The 21,582-nt window shown below is 37.4% G+C and overlaps 5 protein-coding genes across 7 annotated transcripts; 1 reads left to right on the forward strand and 4 right to left on the reverse strand.

Moving 5' to 3' along the window:
* Positions 1 to 4,118: 4,118 nt before the first annotated feature.
* LOC104739339 (putative LRR receptor-like serine/threonine-protein kinase At1g07650) lies at positions 4,119 to 10,798 on the reverse strand. Of its 2 annotated transcripts, XM_087484185.1 has the most exons (24): positions 10,474 to 10,798; positions 10,146 to 10,326; positions 9,018 to 9,089; positions 8,856 to 8,924; positions 8,679 to 8,750; positions 8,479 to 8,550; positions 8,285 to 8,356; positions 8,106 to 8,177; positions 7,949 to 8,020; positions 7,785 to 7,856; positions 7,634 to 7,705; positions 7,466 to 7,537; positions 7,313 to 7,378; positions 7,159 to 7,230; positions 7,036 to 7,071; positions 6,846 to 6,904; positions 6,366 to 6,760; positions 6,089 to 6,284; positions 5,858 to 5,998; positions 5,658 to 5,776; positions 5,329 to 5,539; positions 4,989 to 5,229; positions 4,751 to 4,901; positions 4,119 to 4,652 (listed from the first exon to the last, which is right to left on the reverse strand). In XM_087484185.1, the coding sequence occupies exons 1-24, from the start codon at positions 10,577 to 10,579 to the stop codon at positions 4,296 to 4,298; spliced, it is 3,048 nt and encodes a 1,015-aa protein (XP_087340311.1). In that variant the 5' UTR covers positions 10,580 to 10,798; the 3' UTR covers positions 4,119 to 4,295. The 2 variants fall into 2 exon arrangements, with proteins under 2 accessions (XP_087340311.1, XP_087340312.1); XM_087484186.1 differs by lacking the exons at positions 4,119 to 4,652; positions 4,751 to 4,901 and having other exon boundaries at positions 4,985 to 5,229; positions 10,474 to 10,703.
* Positions 10,799 to 11,822: 1,024 nt separating this feature from the next.
* LOC104739340 (uncharacterized) lies at positions 11,823 to 12,903 on the reverse strand. The gene is made up of 3 exons (XM_010459656.3): positions 12,656 to 12,903; positions 12,202 to 12,364; positions 11,823 to 12,106 (listed from the first exon to the last, which is right to left on the reverse strand). The coding sequence occupies exons 1-3, from the start codon at positions 12,781 to 12,783 to the stop codon at positions 11,984 to 11,986; spliced, it is 414 nt and encodes a 137-aa protein (XP_010457958.2). The 5' UTR covers positions 12,784 to 12,903; the 3' UTR covers positions 11,823 to 11,983.
* A 327-nt stretch (positions 12,904 to 13,230) lies between these two features.
* Positions 13,231 to 14,038, forward strand: LOC104739341 (histone H4). Of its 2 annotated transcripts, none has more exons than XM_010459659.2 (2): positions 13,231 to 13,360; positions 13,481 to 14,038. In XM_010459659.2, exon 2 carries the CDS (start codon positions 13,501 to 13,503, stop codon positions 13,810 to 13,812), a length of 312 nt encoding a protein of 103 aa, XP_010457961.1. In that variant the 5' UTR covers positions 13,231 to 13,360; positions 13,481 to 13,500; the 3' UTR covers positions 13,813 to 14,038. The 2 variants fall into 2 exon arrangements, with proteins under 2 accessions (XP_010457961.1, XP_010457960.1); XM_010459658.2 differs by having other exon boundaries at positions 13,234 to 13,366.
* Positions 14,039 to 14,835: 797 nt separating this feature from the next.
* Positions 14,836 to 16,718, reverse strand: LOC104739343 (NDR1/HIN1-like protein 10). The gene has a single exon (XM_010459660.3). It carries the CDS (start codon positions 15,708 to 15,710, stop codon positions 14,985 to 14,987), a length of 726 nt encoding a protein of 241 aa, XP_010457962.1. The 5' UTR covers positions 15,711 to 16,718; the 3' UTR covers positions 14,836 to 14,984.
* A 186-nt stretch (positions 16,719 to 16,904) lies between these two features.
* LOC104739344 (calcium-transporting ATPase 4, endoplasmic reticulum-type) lies at positions 16,905 to 21,448 on the reverse strand. Its single transcript, XM_087484184.1, has 9 exons — positions 21,229 to 21,448; positions 19,544 to 20,944; positions 19,357 to 19,423; positions 19,142 to 19,263; positions 18,715 to 18,996; positions 18,251 to 18,628; positions 18,055 to 18,164; positions 17,733 to 17,961; positions 16,905 to 17,640 (listed from the first exon to the last, which is right to left on the reverse strand). The coding sequence occupies exons 2-9, from the start codon at positions 20,933 to 20,935 to the stop codon at positions 17,056 to 17,058; spliced, it is 3,165 nt and encodes a 1,054-aa protein (XP_087340310.1). The 5' UTR covers positions 20,936 to 20,944; positions 21,229 to 21,448; the 3' UTR covers positions 16,905 to 17,055.
* Between the last annotated feature and the right edge of the window lie 134 nt (positions 21,449 to 21,582).

Here is a 21,582-nt window from a genome sequence, read left to right on the forward strand (position 1 = left end):
ATATAAATAACATGTGTCGTTCGTAATTATTTCAATATATTTTTTCCTATTTTATGAAAACTCAAGAGTACTAGAAGACAATCCAACATGACCGCCGGTCTTACTTCTTCCATTAGATAATGAAGTTTGGTTTTTAAAGAGAAGAAAGAGTCGCTCGTTTCCGATTAATTACAACTTTTATTTATTGGTCCAAAATATTATGTCACAAAACGTACTACTTGTTAAAAGAGCTCTCCATTTTGCAGTTTGTCTCTACATTTTCTCTACTTTAATTTTTCTTTTTATTCTCTTATCCCTTCATTGATCACTCGTTTCGTTTATAAATTGCTAAACTTCCTTTTCAGAAAGGGACCGGCAAACATAGCCTACTTGCTACATTATTATAACACACTGCTTCCAGTGGGGCAAATCTCTCCACCGCGAATAGTCTAAAAAAAAAAAATTCTCAATAAACGAAAAAAATAAAAGGACGTTCATGCATGAACCCATCACGAATACCTTTTTATATACCAAAACCATCATGTACACTCTTATCGTTCTTCTTCCTCCTTTCGCCCTTTAGATTGGATAAATTGTCATTTTTGAGATATTTCCGGCTTTTTTCCTTGGAATTTGTGTTTCACGTAAACCTAAATGTTGATATCATCACTGACAATTTGGCGTATATTAAAAGACTATATACGCCATCAATATAAATACAACAAGAGAACTTTTTTTCTAACTAAAATCACCTAAAAAAAAAGTATGAAATAAAAAGATCTGCGAATTGAACGATCTTAAACATACGTAAGACACAAATTGTGATATTATTGATCCGTCAATATAATTGAATTTCTGCATGTATTGTATGATGGTGTGTATTTTTGCGGCCAAAACGTAACTCTGGTTCCAAATTTAGTTCTCAGCTAGCTGTCTAAAATATTTTCTGTGATTCTTGCTGTCGCCCATATAACTAGTACTGATATATATATAACTAGTCATATGCTTACAGTTTGCACGTAACAAAAATATGATTTTTATCTAAAAAGGGTAACTTACAAGTAACGTTTAATAGCGAAAGGATTCTTGAATGATCCATCACTTTTTTAGAGCCTTTTGATATTGATGCTGCACAATAGTAAGTCACGTATGCAGCTCACGCCAGTATCCTATAGCAAAGTGCTTCGATTACTTCAAAATTTATACTCTACAAAAGATTCTTCACTTTTTGTTTAAACATACAAAAAAAAAGAAAAGAAAGAATAATCTTCACATGATATCTAGCTATATCTATGCTCTATACAAAAGGTTTTCGTATTATTACCCAAGAATGACTCTCTTTTTTTTTCTTCAATAAAAAATGACCCTTACTTAGGGTTGTAGAGTATGTTGTTAACTAAATACAATTTTAATAATTTAAATACAATTAATAGAAAATGGTAATAATAGAGGAAAAAAACGTGGAAGAAATGATAAGGACAGGAAAGTAAAGTAAAGAACAATGGTGGTGTGGGAATCTGATTCCTTGTCAATTAATTGCACCGTCCCCCCCTCCCTCCCTCCAGCTTTTCCCCTATTTATAAGCCTTTTATTTTTATATCTGTGCAAAAGCTTACCCCTCTTAATATCTTTACCTGTCAATTACACACACACACATACACAAATAGGTCACACGTACATGTAATACATTACACATTTCAGTTGACGATAATCGAACTAGAGCTTTAGAGTTCCAATAACACAATGATGTTCGTTAATCTTGAAAAGAAATTTACGAGAATCAAACATTCTAATTTTATTTCTGTCTACTTATCTTCCATATGATATACTATCTACTAAGGGACATATCTATATTGTCGCAGTATAGTACGATTCAAACTTTTATCAGACAAAGTTAGATAAAAAGCATTTGAAGTACCAGCCAAAATCTATAAATCCTAATTAATAAATCATTTATGCATCAATCTTATAATCTTTATGAACGTACCAACAAAATTACATAAACATCAAAAGAAACGCATAAAGTAAAAGTGATGCTTTCTTGATACTTAGTAGGTAAGTTATATCTGAATGTTGAATGGACTCTTAATTAGTGATATACTGATATATAAAATCTCGTAGTTGTGTCCCCATTTTCGGTAGGGGTGGGCATTTCGGTTTAAGTTCGGGTTCGGTTCGGTTCGGTTTTGTAAAAATTCTAACCAAACTCAACCGAAGTTAATTTGGTTTGGTTTGTGTTCGGATCGGTTTATGTTCGGTTCAGTTCGGTTTGGTTTGGTTATAGTTTGGTTCAGTTTTAATTTGGTTTAAGAATCATTTAATGTAACAAATTAAAACTGAATATGGTTTTATAATAGTTAATTAATCAAATAAACTAACAAAGATAGAAAATTAAAATTAATACCTAATATTAAATATAATTAAATTTATATTTATATTAAATTTATTTTATTAGAAAAGTTGTAAATATAAATAAAATGCAAGTGGTAATAGATAAAATCACATGTTTATAATTTTAATAATATTATTAATTAATTTAAGAAACATATTGGGTTACTGGTTCGGTTCGGTTTAAAACCAAACCGATCCGAACCATTTGGGTTGAGAAGAAACATAACTGAATGATTGGAGTGTAGGATTGGGTTTGGTTTGGGTCGGTTTGAGTTCGGTTGGTTCGGTTTAAATGCCCACTCCTAATTTTTGGACTTGCCATAATATTAGTTGATGATGCTATTCAAGTTTTTAATCCGGTTTTGTCTATATGAGTTGCAGATAAAGTGCCAATTAATTAAGGATTATTTTTGTCAATATATTTTGGGATCAATCTACTACTTCACATGTCACACAATATTTGAGCTTTAGAAGACTTGAAAAAAATAGAGTTTTCTAAGAGTTATACCACATTCGAAACTCAAGCTTTCTCAATGTACCACATTAGAAACCTCCTTTTTCAATATACCACACCTGCATATTAAAATGACTATTGTATCCTCGATTTGTTTTACATTGCAGAACAATAGAAAAGTGTTTATTTGTTTTTTTATTAATAAACTACACTCTTCTCTCGGATCTTTTCATCTTCTGCTTCATCTACCACTTCTCTGTTATCTTTCTCCTTTAACCAATTTTCAAACCCTAGCTCCACCGGATTTGGTTACGGATCCACCGCATCATCAACCCCTGCTTCCTCCACACCCCCATCCTTTGGATTCAAAGCTTCCTCAACCCTTCATTTGGATTTGGTTCCTCTGCTTTGTCTACTCCTTCGTTCGGATTCGGATCCTCTGATTCGGATCCTCTGCTCCGTTCGGAGCTCCGTCATCCTCCTCCACATCTCCGTCTTCATTTCTTTTCGGAGCTCTTCTTACCACCACCATCGCCAGAGCTCTTTTGCCGGACCTACCGGAACCGTCAGATCGCCTCCTCATATATATATATCTATTGGCCCTTGCCTTTAGTTCTGTCGCTGGTCTTACTTTCACTACCGGATCTGACCATTCGTCGTTGGCATAGTCTTCCTCTTCTCCTTGCAAGACCGATGGACCAATTAAACGCACCAAATTGTCCACTATTAATCTTATCATGGACAAGTTATTTTACAAAGACAATACTTTATTTACTCTATAGACAAGTTTTACAATTGTCCACAATGTCCACTTGTCCTCTATTAAATTTTTCATGCACTAGATGATTCACAAAAATTCTAGTAAACAACATTTTTATTAATTCGGTGGACCAGTTTTAAACTCGCACAAAGGAGAGACAACTAGTCTTTTATTTATTAATGTTCTAGACAAGTAATTTAAGCTAATGGACAAGTTTGTACTCCTCAACTTGTCTACGAGACACTCACAAAACTAAATTTTGTCCACCATCTTATGCTATTCCACCAAATCTCGTATAGACAATAATTATTTGTTCTTTGGTCCACAGAAAAAACAACAAAATAACTTTTCAGATAAATATCTCCATTTCCGATCTTTTTTATTTATTTATTTTGTGTTTTTAATTTAAATTTAAAATATCTCTATAATTAATGTTATTCTGGATCTCACATCACATCAAAAACCGAAGAGTTTTGTTTTTCTACAGGGATAATTTCGTCTTTCTATTATCCGACAAAAGTTAATTTGTGCTAATTTTGAAAAGGTTTTTCAAATATAGCATTTTAGAAAAGTCTATATGGAATGTGGTAGATTCAACAAAATTCCCAAAAAAATATATATATACACTTACGAAAAATAACTATTTATTGGTGAAAAAACTTAATAACCACTCTCAGGAATCTCACTTAAAATTTGGAATTTGATCAGAACTTAATGCAAAAGTCCAGTTTTCTCCTCAGCATCAACGAGTGAGTTAACAGAGGCAGCAGTACAATTCCCGCTAGTGGAGAAGCTAATATCGCTCAGCTCGTTTTGCCAAAAATGGTTCCTCAAGGCTTTAAGCTTTGGGTTAACCGTTGAGAAGCTCGGATCAGACAGCAGCTCTTGCAACGCTGTCTTTCCTTCTAAGAGACTCACCACCTGCGACATCGTAGGCCTTAGCGTCGGTGACGCGTTAGTGCACATCAATGCCACGTTTAACATCAACATGGCTTCCTCTTCTAAGTGATCACTTAACGTTGGATCAACTAGCTCTAGCAATGATCCTCGCTCTTGCAAAACATAAGCCTACATGTATTTGTCCAAAACATAAGCCTACATGTACTTTGGTTTATTATATAACTGAACTACACTTATAAGTAGATGAAAGGGATAAGACTGTTTACCCAGTCAAGAAGGTAGACGAAGTCCTCGCTTGCCCTAAAGTTTGTGTTACTCTTTCCACTTACAATTTCGAGTGCAACAACGCCAAAGCTATAAACATCTGCTTTCTCAGTCAAGTAACCCCGCATCGCGTATTCAGGAGCCATATAACCTCTGCAATGCAGATGGAAAATATCAAACTTCTGTTATTGTATTCTTAAGATTTCTCTGCTTGAACTTATGAGTAAAAAAGAGCCTTACATAGTTCCAGCAATACGGGTGCTGATGTGTGTGTTTCCATCATCATTCAACTTCGCCAAACCAAAGTCAGAGATCTTAGCGTTGAGATCCTTATCGAGTAACACGTTGCTTGCCTTAATATCTCTGTGTACAATCTTTATCCTAGATTCTTCATGGAGAAATGTTAGTCCTTTAGCTATCCCCAAACAAATCTTCTTCCTTGTTGACCAGTCTAGCTTCAGTCTACAACTCTCATCCTTTCCTACAAACAAGATCACCCATACGGATTTTGAGCTGTGATGCCACTGGATCAATTGTTCATATACTTTCACAGTTGCAAATTCAAAAGATTAAAACATACCAAATAGCGCACGAGATAGACAATTGTTCTCCAAATACTCGTACACCAATATCAATTGGTTTCCTTCAACACAACATCCATATAGCTTAACAAGATTTGGATGCTGTAGTGCTGAGATCATTCCTATTTCATTTACAAACTCACGATTTCCCTGCCTCGATTTTGCAGACAGTTGTTTGACTGCAATCATTTTTCCCTCAGATAATTCACCCTGCAACAAGACAAGGCACTACATTCTTAATATCTCTTCCAAAATCTACACATCTTCTAGTTTTACTGTAAACGGTTTCATATAGAGCTAAGAATGTTGAAGAATACAAGTGAATTACCTTGTAAACAGAGCCAAATCCACCTTCACCAATCTTTTTTGTTATGTCAAAGTTATCAGTGGCTGCTTTTATCTGCCGTAGAGTAAAAGTTCCAGTTTGAAGATCTAAACCCCTTAGCTCTGTTCTTCCATAAGAAATTTGACATTAAAGCGCCAGGATACATAAAAAGCACATAATAATACGCATAAATTAGCTTATACCTTTGTCAATAGCATTTTTATCACGCCGTTTTTTCCAGAATACGCCAACTATGATAAACAAAAGAAGTGTTGCTGCAGCAACTGGTACCCCTGCTTTTAATACGATAGCCTTAACGTCATGATATACCGGAGGTTTGAAATCTGCCACAAGCAAAAAAACTGTTATCAATCATCTGCCAAAGAGATTCCAATGATTTATAGAAAAGTGCAATCAGAAAAAACAAAACTTACTGGGTGTCACTGATATAGCTGAAATCATAGGACCATATACACCTCTAATTGGAATGCCGGTTGTCCCTTTACCAGCCCATCGCAAACCAATCTTCAGAGTATGGTCTTTTACATTTACCATAAACGATTTTATGACTGGCTTGCCTGATCCTCGAGCTGCTTCTAGAATGTTAAAGTTTTTAATCACTAATTGATCCTGTGAGCAGATAAAACAAGCAAGAATACAATATGTTACGATTCACATTTTTCTGTAACGCTATTGACTCCAAATACGTACCTGAAGATAAATATCGAACAAACGTTTGCCGAGACTGTAAAATGTATTGTCATCGGTAAAGATGATCTCAGCAAAGTGGAGATTCACAGTGTAGTTCCCATTTCCGAGACAGAGTCCGTAGTAAGTCAACGATAAAGGAGAGACACGAGCTGTCCTGTAAAGTCCAACGCTGGGAGAGGAAGAATTAACTGATAGCCTGGTCGTGTTCTGCACAGTATAATCATCAGCATCGTCATCATTGTCCATGAAGTTCCCTGTGCTGCTCAACGCCCAGTGCTTGTCAGCGCCAACGAAGTACATAGAAGCACCTTTGGGCTCGTCATCAGCCTGATATGTTTTTCCTTTCTCCACTTTTACTTCACCTCCTCCGCAATTTATGTACAATTTATATATGTCTACAAGAAAATTTCATTTCCTTAATCAAGAACAAGGATAGTACCAGAATATGATGAACACAATAAAAGCGTTGTTGTTGCTTACGATTTCTTTTAGGATGAACACAAGGGATGTTGTGAAGAAAACAGGTTGAACCCTTGTGCCTGCAACACCAAAGTCAGAGACAGTTTTTGGTTCAGTTAAACTAATCATAACTGAGAGGGCAAAGATTTAAGAGACCACTACAAAGTCATGATCAACAATAAGTTTTATATACATAGAGATGGTTTCTTACGATTTGTTCCCCGTGGCGAAGCTTTCCACCAAATTCCTGACAAATAACAGCACAAGATTGTTGTTTCAGCGAAGGTATGAACAAAAAATGTTCTGAATGTAAGAGTGCATTCAATAAACTTACGAAGTAACTCGGTTACATTCATGATTAATGGGAATTGAACTCTCATCAGTAAAATTGTTGTAAGAAACATCTCTGCACATCAGGAAGAACAAATACAGTTTATTAAATCTGTTTAGTAGGTACTTGGAATGTTAAGAGAGTTATGAATTCATACACGTTTTTGTTTATTTCAACAAAGTAGCTTGGAACACCTCCTGTCAACTTGTTTCCTGTCAAATAACTGATAGGGAAGATTTAGAAAAACTTTCACAATTACGATATATATATTCTGTAACAAAAATTTCTATTCTCCTAGTGACGTACTTACATGAAATCGGCTTTCTTCATATTTTCAAACGATGAAGGAATCTCACCACTCAAGAGATTAAAACTGAGGTCACTACAGAGTAAACATAATCAACGTACAGAGTTCATTACATGGAAACATAAATCATTTGAAAACTCTTCTTTTCTCAATTGTATATACATGACTTACAGTGTTTTGAGCTTCTTCATATCCCCAATATATTTTGGAATTGGGCCATTTAAATTGCATCTTCTCAGTATCCTGCATTTGAGATAGATTAAACACGTTTTATAGCAAAACTGTATAGCAAACACAACATACAGATTGTATATTAACTCACAGCGACTTGATAGACTCCAAATTACTCAATGGAGGGAAGGGAGACGGTTTGCCTCCTAAGTCACTAATCCTTCTATCAATCACAACACACCAAAGAAAAACTATGTTGATAATGATCTTGTGAGGTAATAAAACTTGAAATGTAGTAGTGTTACAATGGCGTACAAATCAGTCAAGCTAGTCAATGTAGAGATGCTGGAAGGTATCGGACCATCCAAACCGCAACCATGCATCTGCCTGCAAAAAAAAAAAAAAGACTTCTTTGGTTGGTATGCCTTTCTTGGGGACAAGCAAGAACTTATGGAGAAAGATTGAATCTTACAGTTTTATTATTCTTGTCCAGTTGCCGATGAAATTTGGTATTGGTCCAGTGAAATTATTATCACTTATCCTCCTACCAACCCACACAAATACAATCATTAAAAGTACTAAAGAAGTCATCCAACAAAGACTAAAGTTTTCTGTATGTCATATCAACCATGTAAAACTAAATTCTCTTACATATCAGTAATGTTCTTGAGCAATCCAAGTTTTTCAGGCAATGGACCAGTGAAAGCATTTGAAGGTAGATGACTGAGGCAAAAACAGAGAGAATGATAAGTTAAATAAGAAGCCAAAAAAGACTTGACATGTCAAACACACGCAAAAAAACAAGAAGAAATATTTGAAATAAAGAAAGAGAAAAGAAACTTAACAGTTTCTCCAAATGAGTCAACTTTGCAATCTCAGGAGGGATTGGTCCTGAAAACTGATTTCCTTCTAGGCTCCTGCGTAGTTTCATATGATGAATTGAACACATTAATATCTAGATGTGAAACATAACTAACTAGAAAAATTTGTGATAGGGTTCAATCTAGGGTCTAGTTAATACAATTTATGAACAAAAACAACATACAAGTTTCTGAGAGTGGTAAGGCGGGTTATGACTTTTGGGAATGGACCAGACAATCGATTCCCCATGAAAGATCTGTGTAATGTAAATTAAAAAGTAACCCACAAAGCGTTTAACAGTTAATTAAAACAAAACTGATTGCATTTACAGAAGCAGTTTTAATAAAGAAGATACACTTACAAATCTTCCAAGCGCATAGAAGCCCATTCCTTTGGAATGGAACCAGTCAGAGAGTTACGGCTTAGGTCCCTGCCCCCCCCCCCCCCCCCCCCCAATTATATTCGTTAAGAACCCATCTCTTTAGTTAAGAAAAAGATCAAGTCTTTATGTTTGTTTACTTACAAAACTTTGAGGTGACGAAGCTTAGAAAACTCTGGAGGGACAATGCCTGATAGATTCTGCGACTTGAGAGCTCTGCACAACAATAATAAACCGGATATGAATAGTCTTTAGGATTTTAAAACTCAAACCAGACAGATAACCGATTTAAACCGGTCAAAGGTTTTATACCAGTAAGCGATTTGACTTTCCTTTGTTACTTTGACAATTTGGTTTCTCAAAGTCAAAGGGTCTTCTTTGAAAAATAATTTGCTAACATTTTCTAATTGGTTTTTGGTATTATATATTGTATTTTTTTCTTCTGTTAATAGCGATTTATAGTAAAGTGACTAAAGTCTACTAGGTATGGAATAAGGCGAAAAAAATAAACGCGTTATTATATTTTTGAATCATATATTCGGTCAATGGGTCAAACGACCAGCTGCCATGTCCAGCCTGGCAAAGTAACCTTGTCGTCACAAATAGACAAATCAAACTTTTTTTTTTTTAATCTTAAGTCACAAGTTTTTTTACATCCCACCAAACTCTTATTTAGAACTCTTGTAATTATTCTAAAAACTATAAAATAGAACAAGTGTATGAAATAATACAAAAGAGTAGGCAGTGTTATTAAAATATATATATATATATATATATATATATTTATAGTCTTATCTTACCTCACGTTTTAAAAAAATAGAGGTCGATCTACTTTTCAAAATATAATTCGGAAATTTCTAAAAATATAGTAGTAGTTTTTATCATTTCAGTATTACTAAAACAGGGTATATAGACGTATGGTTTAGTGGTTGTCATTAAAGTGAGAGTTGTGGAGTTAATGTAAAAGCTAAGTAAATCTTCTTACTACCTAACCTCACCAATGAATTTAGTGGTTTCCCCTCAATTGTCACCATTAACTAGCGCCACTACTCTGTTTTAGCTTAAAGTAAAAAAATCCAAATTATTCCATGGAAAAAAAAGAAAATTCTCAAAACTGACGGTGAAATCCCAATATACATTGACTTGTCACCGACACGAGTATTGGACTAAAAAATATTGTGTAATTTCGAAAATTGGGTAAAATCAATAAAGAGGATAAGAAAGGCAAGGAGAGTAGAGTAAGATGAAGAAGAAGAAGAAGAGGAGACTTACATTCTAATGACGTGGCAAGATGAGTTTGGAGGAGGATAAGAGCAATCACAAGTAATATTACTCTCAAACTCTTTGGTTGTAAAACTTGTATCAACCCAATTGCCTTCACCACTACATGGATCTTTGTTGAAGTTCCAATCTTTCTTCCCTAGCTTCTTTCCTATTTCCTTTAGTGCCCTCACTTCCCAAATTCAAAAACAATTACCATCATCATCAGAGATCAAGAAAGTGCTTTGAATCCAAATTTCTCAAGAAAAAAAAAAAAGAAGAAGCACAGTTTAGTTTCGTATATGGAAAACAAAGAAGAAAGTGGTTTTAGGGGAAGTACCTTCGGCCTCGTGTAGTTTAGTATTGTCGGAAAATCCAAGACGGCAATGGAAAATCAAAGTGAAGAGGACGATGATGAAATATATCCGATGTACAGAAATCATCATCTTTTTCTATACAACAAAAATAATAAAATATCGCATCACTTGTCCGATAAAAAAAAGCTTATAAGAGATATAGATAGAGGGAGAGAGAGAGACAGTGTAGGAAGTTATGGTAACGAGCTTATGGACCACACTTTTTTTAGTCGTCAGGATTTAATAAGGTTTGCTGTACTTTGCGACGTTATTATTTTATTACATCAACCAATATTTTCATTGGTCTTCAGCCCATACTAGTGTGTCTGTGTATACTACATACTACATGTTTATGCTTGCATAATAATTAATTGGACCCAGTAATACTTTAACATATGCTTTGCTAAAATTTGACAGAGACCCTGCATAGATTATTACTCCAAGCGATTTCGTGATTCATTAGTCTATGCTTAAAGATTAGTTTGTATTTTCGTTTAAGGCTAGTCTACGTTTTGCTTTAATTTTTATGTGGTTGTTAAAAAAACGAAATAAACATTACCTTTGGTATTAACCCCTATTAGACCCTTACCAAAAAAAAAAAACCCCTATTAGACATGACGTTCAAACGTTTAAAATATGTTTAAAGTTACTATTTATGTTTTAATAGTTACTATTTATGTTTAAAACTAGTTTTTAAATAAGTGTAGCAGTTTCTAAATTGTGTAGCCAGCAAACATTGAAAAGTCTTATATACAGTTGAGTATCTTTCTCCTAAATCTCTATACTAATACAAAATTTAAGCGAATAATTAAAGAAGTCTCATCAATTATTGCTAAAAAACAAAAACAATTAATTTTGATTTCAAAGACAAACAAAATACGAACATATCTCTTTACTTTAACACTGGTTCAGCTTTTACGAAAGCCAAAGTAAACTCACAAAACATACGAGATTACTACTAGTCCACTACGTACGATACCAAAAAAAAAAAAAAAAAAAGAACCTGTATTATTTTCTGTTCGTTACTCTGTAAAATCGTGGTGTCATTGTATAATTAAGATAAACAGCAATAGAAAACCTCAAAACCCCTATGATAATTTTGTAATAGTGAAATTTAACCGATCGATCTATTTAGTCCACCATAGAATCCTTTGTTTAATAATACTATTCTTTGTTTCCTCCTTGCTTCGAGAGTGCCCGTCCATCTCTAGATTGTTCGACCTCCCTTAAACTAATTCGCTGATTAATTGGGTTCAACTAAATAATTCCTACGCTGGGTAACGATAATAACAAACAAAGAAAAACAGATTTGGAGTGTGTCTAGGCTGGGCACTTTGTAAAACATTTACATTTGATCCCTTTTGTTTTATGTAGGATACCCATTAGCCAAAGAAGAAAAAAGTAGCAAAGTATCTTGTATTATTCGTATGCATATGTATATATAGACTATAGTTTATGATCACTTTCACGTGATCGAGTCTTTTGGTTTTGTATTCACTTAACGTGGCTTCCAATGCGTCCAACGATGCCGTCAATGTCTCGCACGTATCCAACCTTCTGGCCCCATTCTTTGTCTTCCGGCTCGCTCACTGCCACTGCACCGTTCTCCACTGCTCTCTGCACAACGCACCATCGTACTCGTGTATCAATACACACATATAAGATGTTGAAGTCAGATACATCGAGAAAGACATAATTACATTTGAGTTTACCTTGAAAGCGGCATCAACATCGGGGTAACAGAAGCAAAGTTCGATGGGCGCTCTTTCACGGGCTGAATGCGTAGCCTGAACCTTCCCGGTTAGGTCGTCGGTCTCATGCTGGTGAAGCGGTGTGAAGGCTATCGTCGTTTGCCCACTCTCTAGCTCCCCCCACCTGTATGTATAAATTTATTCCATCCATCACATATAAACTGGAAGCAGTTAATAAATGAACGAATATATATATGGAAGCTACACCAGCATAAAATGATGATGATTTCTATATGTTTCGCTATATCTGGCTTCCTTAAGCAATTTCTTGGCATATATGCTTGTTAGCCATCGGATCAGACCTGATCATATAGGGCACCGCGCACAAATGGCTGATAATATACTTTGATTATGCCAATCTAAAAAAGAAATCTAACAAATAGTAACAACGAATCTTAAATGTAAAAAAAAAAACCTGTGAGACTCATCAAGACGACGGACGTTGTGACCAAAGGCTCTGGAGTAGAATTCAACGGATTTAGCGACGTCCTTAACGTACACAACAGAGTAAGCAAACGCCGGTCTCATCATATTCGCAGCCATTTTGTTTTTTTGTTTTTTCAGTCTTATTATGATTAGGATTTCGAGTCGATTCTATTTGATCCGAATCCGATCCTTGACAACACTACTCCCAATTCCAATACGGCAATACATATGATCTCTCTTAACGGTGAGTTGAACACGTGGTCGACTACATGCAAGTGCAAAACTTCGTGTGTAGGGTACGTGGTGCCACGTGAGCTTTTTAGCTTCTTCTACTAATTGGGCCTTGTATTACAAATGAGCCTTTAAAATTGTTATGTTCGGGCCTTTTTAGTTGTTCGATGAAATTTCACACAATTCTTCTGACGGAAATGTCCAAAGTTAGTATAACATCTACCACCGTCGAATTTAATAATCAACGATCCATATTACTCCTGGAGATTTCACGCGGATCGCAATCTTGGTCCGTTGAAAGATGATGATCGAACGGCCACCATTAATTCTCTGTGGGTGATTGCGCCTCTGATTTATATAAATGTCAATCCATATTCTTGTTGATCGACAGATTCACAACACTTGTTTTATCATTCTTTTTCCAAGAGCTCTTCGTCAAGTTGCTTTCGATCAATCTCACCAGGTAGAGGTATTACAATTTTCGATTATTTCATTTGATCTCAATTTCAATTGTTCGATTGATCTTGAAATTTAGGATTTCTCTCTCTATTATTTCTTTTGGTCTTCTTCTTCTTGTTCACAGATCTCTTTTGGAAATCGGAGATGTCAGGAAGAGGAAAGGGAGGGAAGGGATTGGGAAAGGGAGGAGCCAAGAGGCACAGGAAGGTTCTTAGAGACAACATTCAAGGTATCACCAAGCCTGCCATTCGTCGTCTTGCTCGCAGGGGTGGTGTCAAGCGTATCAGCGGTCTCATCTACGAGGAGACCAGAGGTGTCCTCAAGATCTTTCTCGAGAATGTCATCCGTGACGCCGTCACCTACACTGAGCACGCCAGGAGGAAGACGGTCACCGCCATGGATGTTGTCTACGCCTTGAAGAGGCAAGGCCGCACTCTCTACGGTTTCGGCGGTTAAATCGATTTGGGAATTAGGGTTCGCAATGTCTTGGTTCTGGGATCCGTGTTAGCTATGTGTTGATTAGTAGTCTTAAAAAAAAAAAAAAAGTAAATCTAGGAGTTTGTTTAGCTACTATTATTGTTTTTGTTTGTTTGTTTACGTCGTTGTGATGTTTGTAGCTAAAAAAAATTCTAAGCAAACTTTATGCTCAGAAAAATCTTATGAGAATGAATCATTTGCTCAATTTCTTTTTGTCTCTTCTTCGTTTTAACTCTAATTTACCAATGCGAGAACTTTGTTGTTGATATTGCAGTGGAATTTGAGAATTCAGCGGAAGAGATATCTGCAATTCTGCATCTCCATCTGATCTGAGTTTGTAACCAAACTAAATGACCGACCAATCCTCGTTTTGAAAACTATAATAAGGCTGAGAGAGTGTTAAGCAACAAAGTCAATTTCGTCTAAAACGATTAACAGTCTAATGATGATGTACTAATGTGCTTTTCAATCGTTTTCTTACTCCTCCTTGTGCTTGACGGAGGGAGTGCAAGTCGAGTAGCCGCAGCCACTTGTTGTACACCTTTTTCCTACAATTCTGAGCACTTGGTCTATCAAGATCATAGGAAGCCCACTCATCCAGCACCAGCAGCCACTCGTTAGCGGTACAATCCAAAACAACTGAGCCAAAGAATGGCACGTATAGTATCACAGAGTGGAGCACATATGACATTATGACTCACTTGCCCAATGAAACCCACCAACTCTCAAACAAGAGTAAACAAAACTGACTCAAATCATTTTGCCACACAAAAGTTACCATCTTTCGACATCATAGCATTAGCAGCAGGGGTGAAAGTTGAAATACAGAATAACATAATCATTCGAGAATTACCAACAAAAATCTTAATAAGAACTCACAAGTACCAATCGTTCAACAATCTAATCCTATTTGCAATTGCATCATTAAGAATAATGCTGCTAATAATAACCCAATCATCATAGTCAAGAATTGAAAAAAAAAAAAAAAACACAATAAGCTAATGAGAAAGCTAAAAAAGGCTGAATCTTTTACTTTTGTTTTCCATCAAAGAACATAGTCGATTTACAAGGAATCGAGAATTAAAAAAAGATTGGTTAAGTAACAAATCATCCCCTAAGAGGAAGAAACAAACTCAAACTCACTAAAAGGCTCAATAAGTTTTGCATCTCTGAGCTGGACCAACCATCTTCCCCGAACCACTACTCACAGGAACACCAACAGCAACATCATCGCAATAAACAGTCACAAATCTCCTCCTCCGGAAAGCACCGTACCGGAAAGTAACAGAAGAGATCATCCTCAGATCAAACTCAACGCTACCCTTGGCACCTCTCTCTTTCCCAATATCATCAGCCAAGCGTCCTTCCACATAAGTCCCCGAAACAGAGAGCGTAGCATTAACCACGGTCTGATCCTTCTTACCTTGTTCAAACGGCTGCAGCCTCGTTTCAGAAAGAGATGCACGGTGATAATACAGAGCGCAGAGGATAGTATCGTAGTAGAGTGACATCTTCGAATTAGGGTTTCGAATCTGGACCTGAAGATCCCATTTGCCAGAGACTTGATTGTTCAAGACGTTGAAATTGGAGACGGAGAGGGAGTTGAGGTAAACGTCTGGTAACTGGGGACGAACGACGAAGAAGAAGATGAAGAGGATGAGACCTAAGATCAGGAGAAACGCCATGAAGACGATGAAGAGACGACGGATAAGGACGGCGCGTGGATTGGGTTGTTGGGGAGCGTAGTATGGGTTATGGTTTTGGTAAGGGTAAGCGGCTCCGGGGTTAGGGTAGCCGTTGGTGGAAGCGGCGGGTGGCGGTTGTTGTGGATTTGGGTATGGGTAACCTGTAGCGGGTCGTGCGGAAGAGTTTTGCATAGCTTGATTGATCTACTTTTTTTGGGGGAATCTTAGGGATTTGAAGAGATGAAGAACGTTTCTGAATCTTTGTGAAGAAGAAGAGAGAAGAGAAGAGAAGAGAAGAGAAGTAAGTAAAGGGAAGCAGGAAAAGGTACATTTAGCCAAAATAGGAAACGCGATTTCTTTTTTAATTTCTTTACGCGTTTTCATTTTTTTTTTTAAATGTTTTTGTTTTGTTATGTCTCATTCTAACTGATTTGAGTTCTGCCGGTTTTTGGCCGATTTCTTTAGTTTTATTTAGTTTCTCTTTCAATAATATCTCTGGACCTATGCATGGTGGGCCGTTTCGGCGATCTCCAGCTAACTCCTCGAGTTTAGTTTTTATGGTCTCCGGTGGTTTCTGCTGAGATCTTACAGTATCTAATCCGACCAGATCGGGTGGTTTACTGTTTCTCTCTCAGGTGTTCTCACGCCGGTTTTGTTTCTTCAGATCTATGGTTTACAACAAATCATCTTATATGATTATAAGAAAAAGGTAATGAAAAGAAGACATATTTCCAGCATATTTGGATTGCCTGTAGCCGTTTTCTACATGTATACGGAGCTTCGATCGAGCAAGCTTTTGTGGATCAATCAAATTTCTTTCCTTTTTTCTGATTTTGCCAGATCTCATTGTTTGATGATTTGGAAAATTAGATGGGTTGGAATCCCTGTATTTGGATCCATTCTCTCTGTTTATGCAGTCTCCGGTGAGAAACAACCAAAAATTGATGCTTCACTCATTTTCCGGCGTCAATAGTGTTCACCGGTATCGGAGTTTTCAACGGCAAAGGATGACGGAAAGTTTTATCATTTCTCTTGCAACATGATTACACCACAAGTTTTTGTTATTGACACGTTAGAAGCGTAAGAATTATCCTTCAAAAAAACCTTTGATGTAATCTTTGGGCCTGGTTTTGGGCTTGTAAACTTGTTTGGATCAATAAAGATAACATTTGGGAAAAAAAACTGATTTGAGTTGGATATTTTAAATGATTTTGGTGATTTTAAGAAAACATTTATTTTAAAATTCTTTCAAAATTCTTGCAAGTTAAATGAAGTAAACTTTTTGATAAGAAAATGAGTTCATTTGTTCAATTTGTTTTCTCTCATCTCTTTTTTGGTTAAAACATTCATCTTTTTAACTGCGGGCTTTGTGTTGGGAAAATATCCTTTAACCAAAATTGGAAACATTTTATATCAAACCAATAAATTATAGTTGTGAAAATTAAATAACCAAGGCTGAGAGAGTTAAGCAACAAAGTTAATTTCAGCTAAAACTATCAAGAGTCTAATGATGTAATGTGCTTTTCCAATTGTTTTCTTACTCCTCCTTTTGCTTAGCGGAGGGAGTGCGAGTTGAGTAGCGGTAGCCACTTGTACACCTTCCTACAAACTTGAGCACTTCATCTATCAGGATTACCGGAAGCGACACTGCCAGCACCAGCAGCCACTCGTTCAAGCTCAGCGGTACAATACCAAACACCTGAGCCAAGAATGGCACATACAGTATCACAAAGTGGAGACCAAATGAGACCGCCATTGCCAGGAGCAGCCATGGGTTTACCCACGGTGGCATCGTCACCAGGCTGCCGTCTTCTGAGAGTGCGTTCAGGGAGTTGAACATTTCTATCGCCACCAACACCGAGAGGGAGAGTGTGGATGCCTTGATTTTCCCCTGCTGGAAATAGTCGCAAGGGTTTGAGTCGAATGAGAAAGTCTGAGAGCCTGCTGTGAAAGGAGACACTTTGAAGCCTTCCCATGAAGAGCATTGTCCCCAATGAGCGAGCTGCGAATAGCTCACAAGGCTGTGACCGTCTTGGCTCAAGTCTATGCCCATGAAGCTGTTGTGTGTGTACCATATGATGAATACTCCCACTGTTGCTACTCCCACATACATTCCAATCACCTGTAGGTAGGTAGTAGGTACCCATAATAGTCAGTTAGAAAAGCAAATCCCCAGAAGATGAACAAGTGAGCCAAATCGGTTTTTTTGCTTACCATATAGCGGAAGAGGATCCAGGCAGTGATAAGCGAGTCATCGCTCCTACGAGGAGGCTTCTTCATGATGTCCTTGTCAGGGGGATTGAATCCCAAAGCTGTAGCTGGAGGACCATCTGTTACAAGATTCACCCACAGAAGCTGTACTGGAATCATGCCTTCTGGGATTCCAAGAGCAGCTGTCAAGAATATTGATGCAACCTCACCGATGTTGGAAGAGATCATGTACCTTTTATTCATCATAGTCCAATATATAGACTTAGTATGCATAATTCAAGCCACATATACGACGAGGCATAATATGTAACATTAAAAGACTCACCTGATGAAGGCCTTCATGTTATTATAGATGGACCTGCCTTCACCAACAGCTGCAACAATTGTGCTGAAATTATCATCTGCCAACACCATGTCAGATGCCTCTTTTGCTACCTGCAAAATGCCCAGAGCTTTAGAAAGCTGATAGAGCTATCATCATCCGTGGACCGTGATTGAAGAGGAGAGAAGAGACACAATACCTCTGTACCGGAAATGCCCATAGCCACACCGATATCAGCCAACTTAAGGGCAGGAGCATCATTGACTCCATCTCCAGTCATGGCAACTACTTCTCCATCTTCTTTAAGTAACCTGACAATTTCTTGTTTGTGCTTTGGTTCAGCCCTCGAGAACAAGAGCCCTCCAGTTTGTCTTAGATGCTTCTTCTGATCTTGAACATCCATAAATTCTTTTCCTGTCAAGCTTTTTGAGGAGATATCTTCATCTGCTTCAAACACACCAATTTCACGGCAGATCGCTTCCGCTGTGCTCTTGTTGTCTCCGGTAATGACCATGACCCGGATACCTGCTGTTCTGCAGTCTGCAATGGCTTGACGCACCTCTTTCCTTGGAGGATCCTTCAATCATTAAATAGGTAGAGCATGAATAACATATTAATGAGGAACCAGAAAGAACATAAAATATCATGGTGACCCTGACTCACCCTTAAACCAACAAATCCAACGAATATTAGATTGGACTCAATAGACGAATAATTGGATGGGTTGAGAAGTTGCTGATGAGCAGGATGGTCTTCACTGCCATCATAAGTGGCAAAATCTGATGGAACATCTGTGAACGCAAATCCGAGACATCTTAATGCACCCATGGACATATCATGTAGGCTTTGTAAAATAAGCTCCCTTGAGTATTGGTCAAGCTCCTGAACGGAACCATCAAGTAGCTGAATACGTGTACTTCTTTCCAATACATTTTCTACCGCACCCTGCATAATTTCAAAATTGGTCTCTTAGGTGCTGAAAAGAGAGGACAAAGGTTTTCTCGACTAATTAAATGCAAGAACCAAAGCCACATTGATTTCACAGGCTCGACCTCAGGAGCCAGGATACGATTAATGATGAAAAACAGACCTTGACCAGTAGCAGCTTCTTTCCTGAGCTGGAATCCACAATAACTCCCATTGATTTCCGGTCACGGTCGAACTCAAGGGTGGCAATCCGTTGCTCTAGTTCACTCCATAGCCGAGAACAACCTTCAATAATGTTAAAAAAAGGAAAAGTTCAGGAGTTTAGCATATGTAAAACTGTATAAACAATACTAACAAAATATGATTAGGGATACATACGTAAGACATCGCTATCAGACGAAGCTTTATTTAACCCTTCAGGAAATCCCATTTTCTCAACCAAAACCTGTTCAAATATACACACACGAATAGAAAAAAATATCATTTAAGGGCAACCAGAAGAAGTCTTTTTAGTCAATTTAGTTAAGAAGAGAAAGGTGCAAGCTAGTGTAGTAGACCACATTACCTTCAAAGCTGCCTCAGTAGGCATGCCCCTAGACACAAACTGCTGATCAGATTGCTCGACATTAGCATCGTTGCAAATGGCAGCAACTTTTGCAATCATCTGCAGATTTGCATCCATCCGACCTGCTGGCCAATCTTCAATCTTTCCATCTCGAGGATCAAATGAGGTCCCCTCAACATTGAAAGATCGAAGGGTTCCAATCCTAGAACCCATAGCAACAAGCTTTGAAACAGCCATCTGATTGGTTGTCAGGGTTCCGGTTTTATCAGAGCAAATTACAGTAGTGCATCCAAGAGTCTCCACACTGGGTAACTTCCTAACCAGAGCATTCTTCTGCGCCATCTTCCGTGTACCAAGAGCCAAACATGTGGTAATAACTGCTGGGAGACCTTCAGGAATCGCAGCAACCGCCAACGCTACAGCAATTTCAAAGTAATATGTGCACTTCTCGAAGGAGAACTTAAAGTTTCTGGGCCAGCCATCAACATACTCCCAGGAGAGGAAGTACTTGACATTGATGAGCCACACTAACGCACAAATTAAACCAATGATCATAGTAAGAACTTCCCCGAACTCGTTAAGTTTTTTCTTCAGAGGGGTGTCTTCCTCGTGTTGTGCAGCTTCCTGAATTTGTGAGTGAACCCTTCCAATCTCAGTATTCATTCCAGTGTCTGAAACCAAGCATATGCAGTTCCCATTCACAACAGTGGTTCCTGCAAACACCATGCATTTCTTTCCTTGAATATCGGCATTCTCATCAACAGGCTTGGTGGTTTTGCTGACTGCCTCACTCTCTCCTGTTAAGGACCCCTGCTCGATTCTCAGAGTTGAGCTGATAAGAGCAACCACACGCATATCAGCAGGCACCTTATCACCAACCCTTAGTTCCACAATGTCGCCAGGAACAAGCTCCTTTGCAGGCAAGCTAGAAATCTTAGTGCCATCACGCATGACAGTAGCTTGCTGAGACTGAATCTCTTTCAAAGCTTCCAAGGCCTTCTCGGCATTAGTTTCTTGCCAGATGCCAACAATGGCATTAACAATCAAGATGAGAAAAATGACAAGCGGCTCAACAAAAGCGGTGATACCCATCTCACCACCTTCGTCGCCATCAAAGAAGGCCAAGACAAAGGAAATAACAGCGGCCGCCAAAAGAATACGAACCAACGTATCATTGAACTGCTCCAATATCAGCTTAAAAATGGAAGTGCCCTCAGGCTTCTCTAACTCGTTCAAACCATAGATCTGATGTCGCTTCAACACCTCATCAGTACTCAACCCTTTCTCACGACTAACACCAAAATGCTCTTCGCATTCGGCAACATCTTTACCCCAAGCAGGAAAAGTATCAGACTCTAACAATTCAGAATTGTCTTCACCTCCTTTCCCCATTATCTTCCACTGGAAAAGAGATCAAATCATACCCCAATCTAATTGTAAGCTTACACAGTATACGAAAACAGAGATTCTAAAAACTGAAACTGAAAACTAACGACGAATCTTTTGGAATAGTAAAAAGAACAGATACGAAAAATCGAGTGGCCGCAAGAAAACAAAATCAGAGATCAACGTCAAAACAAAATCTCGATAATATACGAAGATTCCAAAACTCAAATTCCGAGAAAAGCGAGGAACACAAGACTACGTGAGAGATCTCAAACAAACAGAAACAAAAAAAAACTCACCAGAACCGGAGCGGATTAAACTCCGTAACTGTTTCTTCAATGATGCGGAGATCGTACGCCTCTCTATCTCCCAGATACTTCTCTTCTTCTTCTTCTTCTTCTTCTTCTTCTTCTACTACCTTCTGAGGAAGCCTTTACATATATAATTTGGTTAAATATATATTTTGTATTTGTTGAATATAATATAAATTTTGTTTTTTTTTTAATTATATTTAAATGTGTTTTATTCTGTAGAGTTTTAATGGCTTGTATCTTTCCAGGAAAGTGACGGGAACACGATCTCATAAGATATTGCAGTTAGGTCCTTATTTGTTTCCTTTTTTATGTAAAGTCCTTAGCTTGGTCTATTACTTA

Source organism: Camelina sativa, chromosome 14 (assembly GCF_030686135.1).
Source record: "Camelina sativa cultivar CO46 ecotype springtype chromosome 14, ASM3068613v1".
In the NCBI taxonomy this organism is placed as follows: domain Eukaryota; kingdom Viridiplantae; phylum Streptophyta; class Magnoliopsida; order Brassicales; family Brassicaceae; genus Camelina; species Camelina sativa.

Coding starts and splice junctions, on each gene's coding strand:
- LOC104739339 (XM_087484185.1), bottom strand. CDS start 10,579: ATGATGATTTCTGTACATCGGATATATTTCATCATCGTCCTCTTCACT. Junction 9,090..10,145: donor TCTTGCCACGTCATTAGAAT/GTAAGTCTCCTC, acceptor ATTGTTGTGCAG/AGCTCTCAAGTCGCAGAATC. Junction 7,538..7,633: donor ATGAAGAAGCTCAAAACACT/GTAAGTCATGTA, acceptor TTTACTCTGTAG/TGACCTCAGTTTTAATCTCT.
- LOC104739340 (XM_010459656.3), bottom strand. CDS start 12,783: ATGGCTGCGAATATGATGAGACCGGCGTTTGCTTACTCTGTTGTGTAC. Junction 12,365..12,655: donor CGTCTTGATGAGTCTCACAG/GTTTTTTTTTTT, acceptor TTATACATACAG/GTGGGGGGAGCTAGAGAGTG. Junction 12,107..12,201: donor ATGTTGATGCCGCTTTCAAG/GTAAACTCAAAT, acceptor TGCGTTGTGCAG/AGAGCAGTGGAGAACGGTGC.
- LOC104739341 (XM_010459659.2), top strand. CDS start 13,501: ATGTCAGGAAGAGGAAAGGGAGGGAAGGGATTGGGAAAGGGAGGAGCC.
- LOC104739343 (XM_010459660.3), bottom strand. CDS start 15,710: ATGCAAAACTCTTCCGCACGACCCGCTACAGGTTACCCATACCCAAAT.
- LOC104739344 (XM_087484184.1), bottom strand. CDS start 20,935: ATGGGGAAAGGAGGTGAAGACAATTCTGAATTGTTAGAGTCTGATACT. Junction 19,264..19,356: donor GTCTGATAGCGATGTCTTAC/GTATGTATCCCT, acceptor ACATTATTGAAG/GTTGTTCTCGGCTATGGAGT. Junction 18,997..19,141: donor AGAAGCTGCTACTGGTCAAG/GTCTGTTTTTCA, acceptor GAAATTATGCAG/GGTGCGGTAGAAAATGTATT.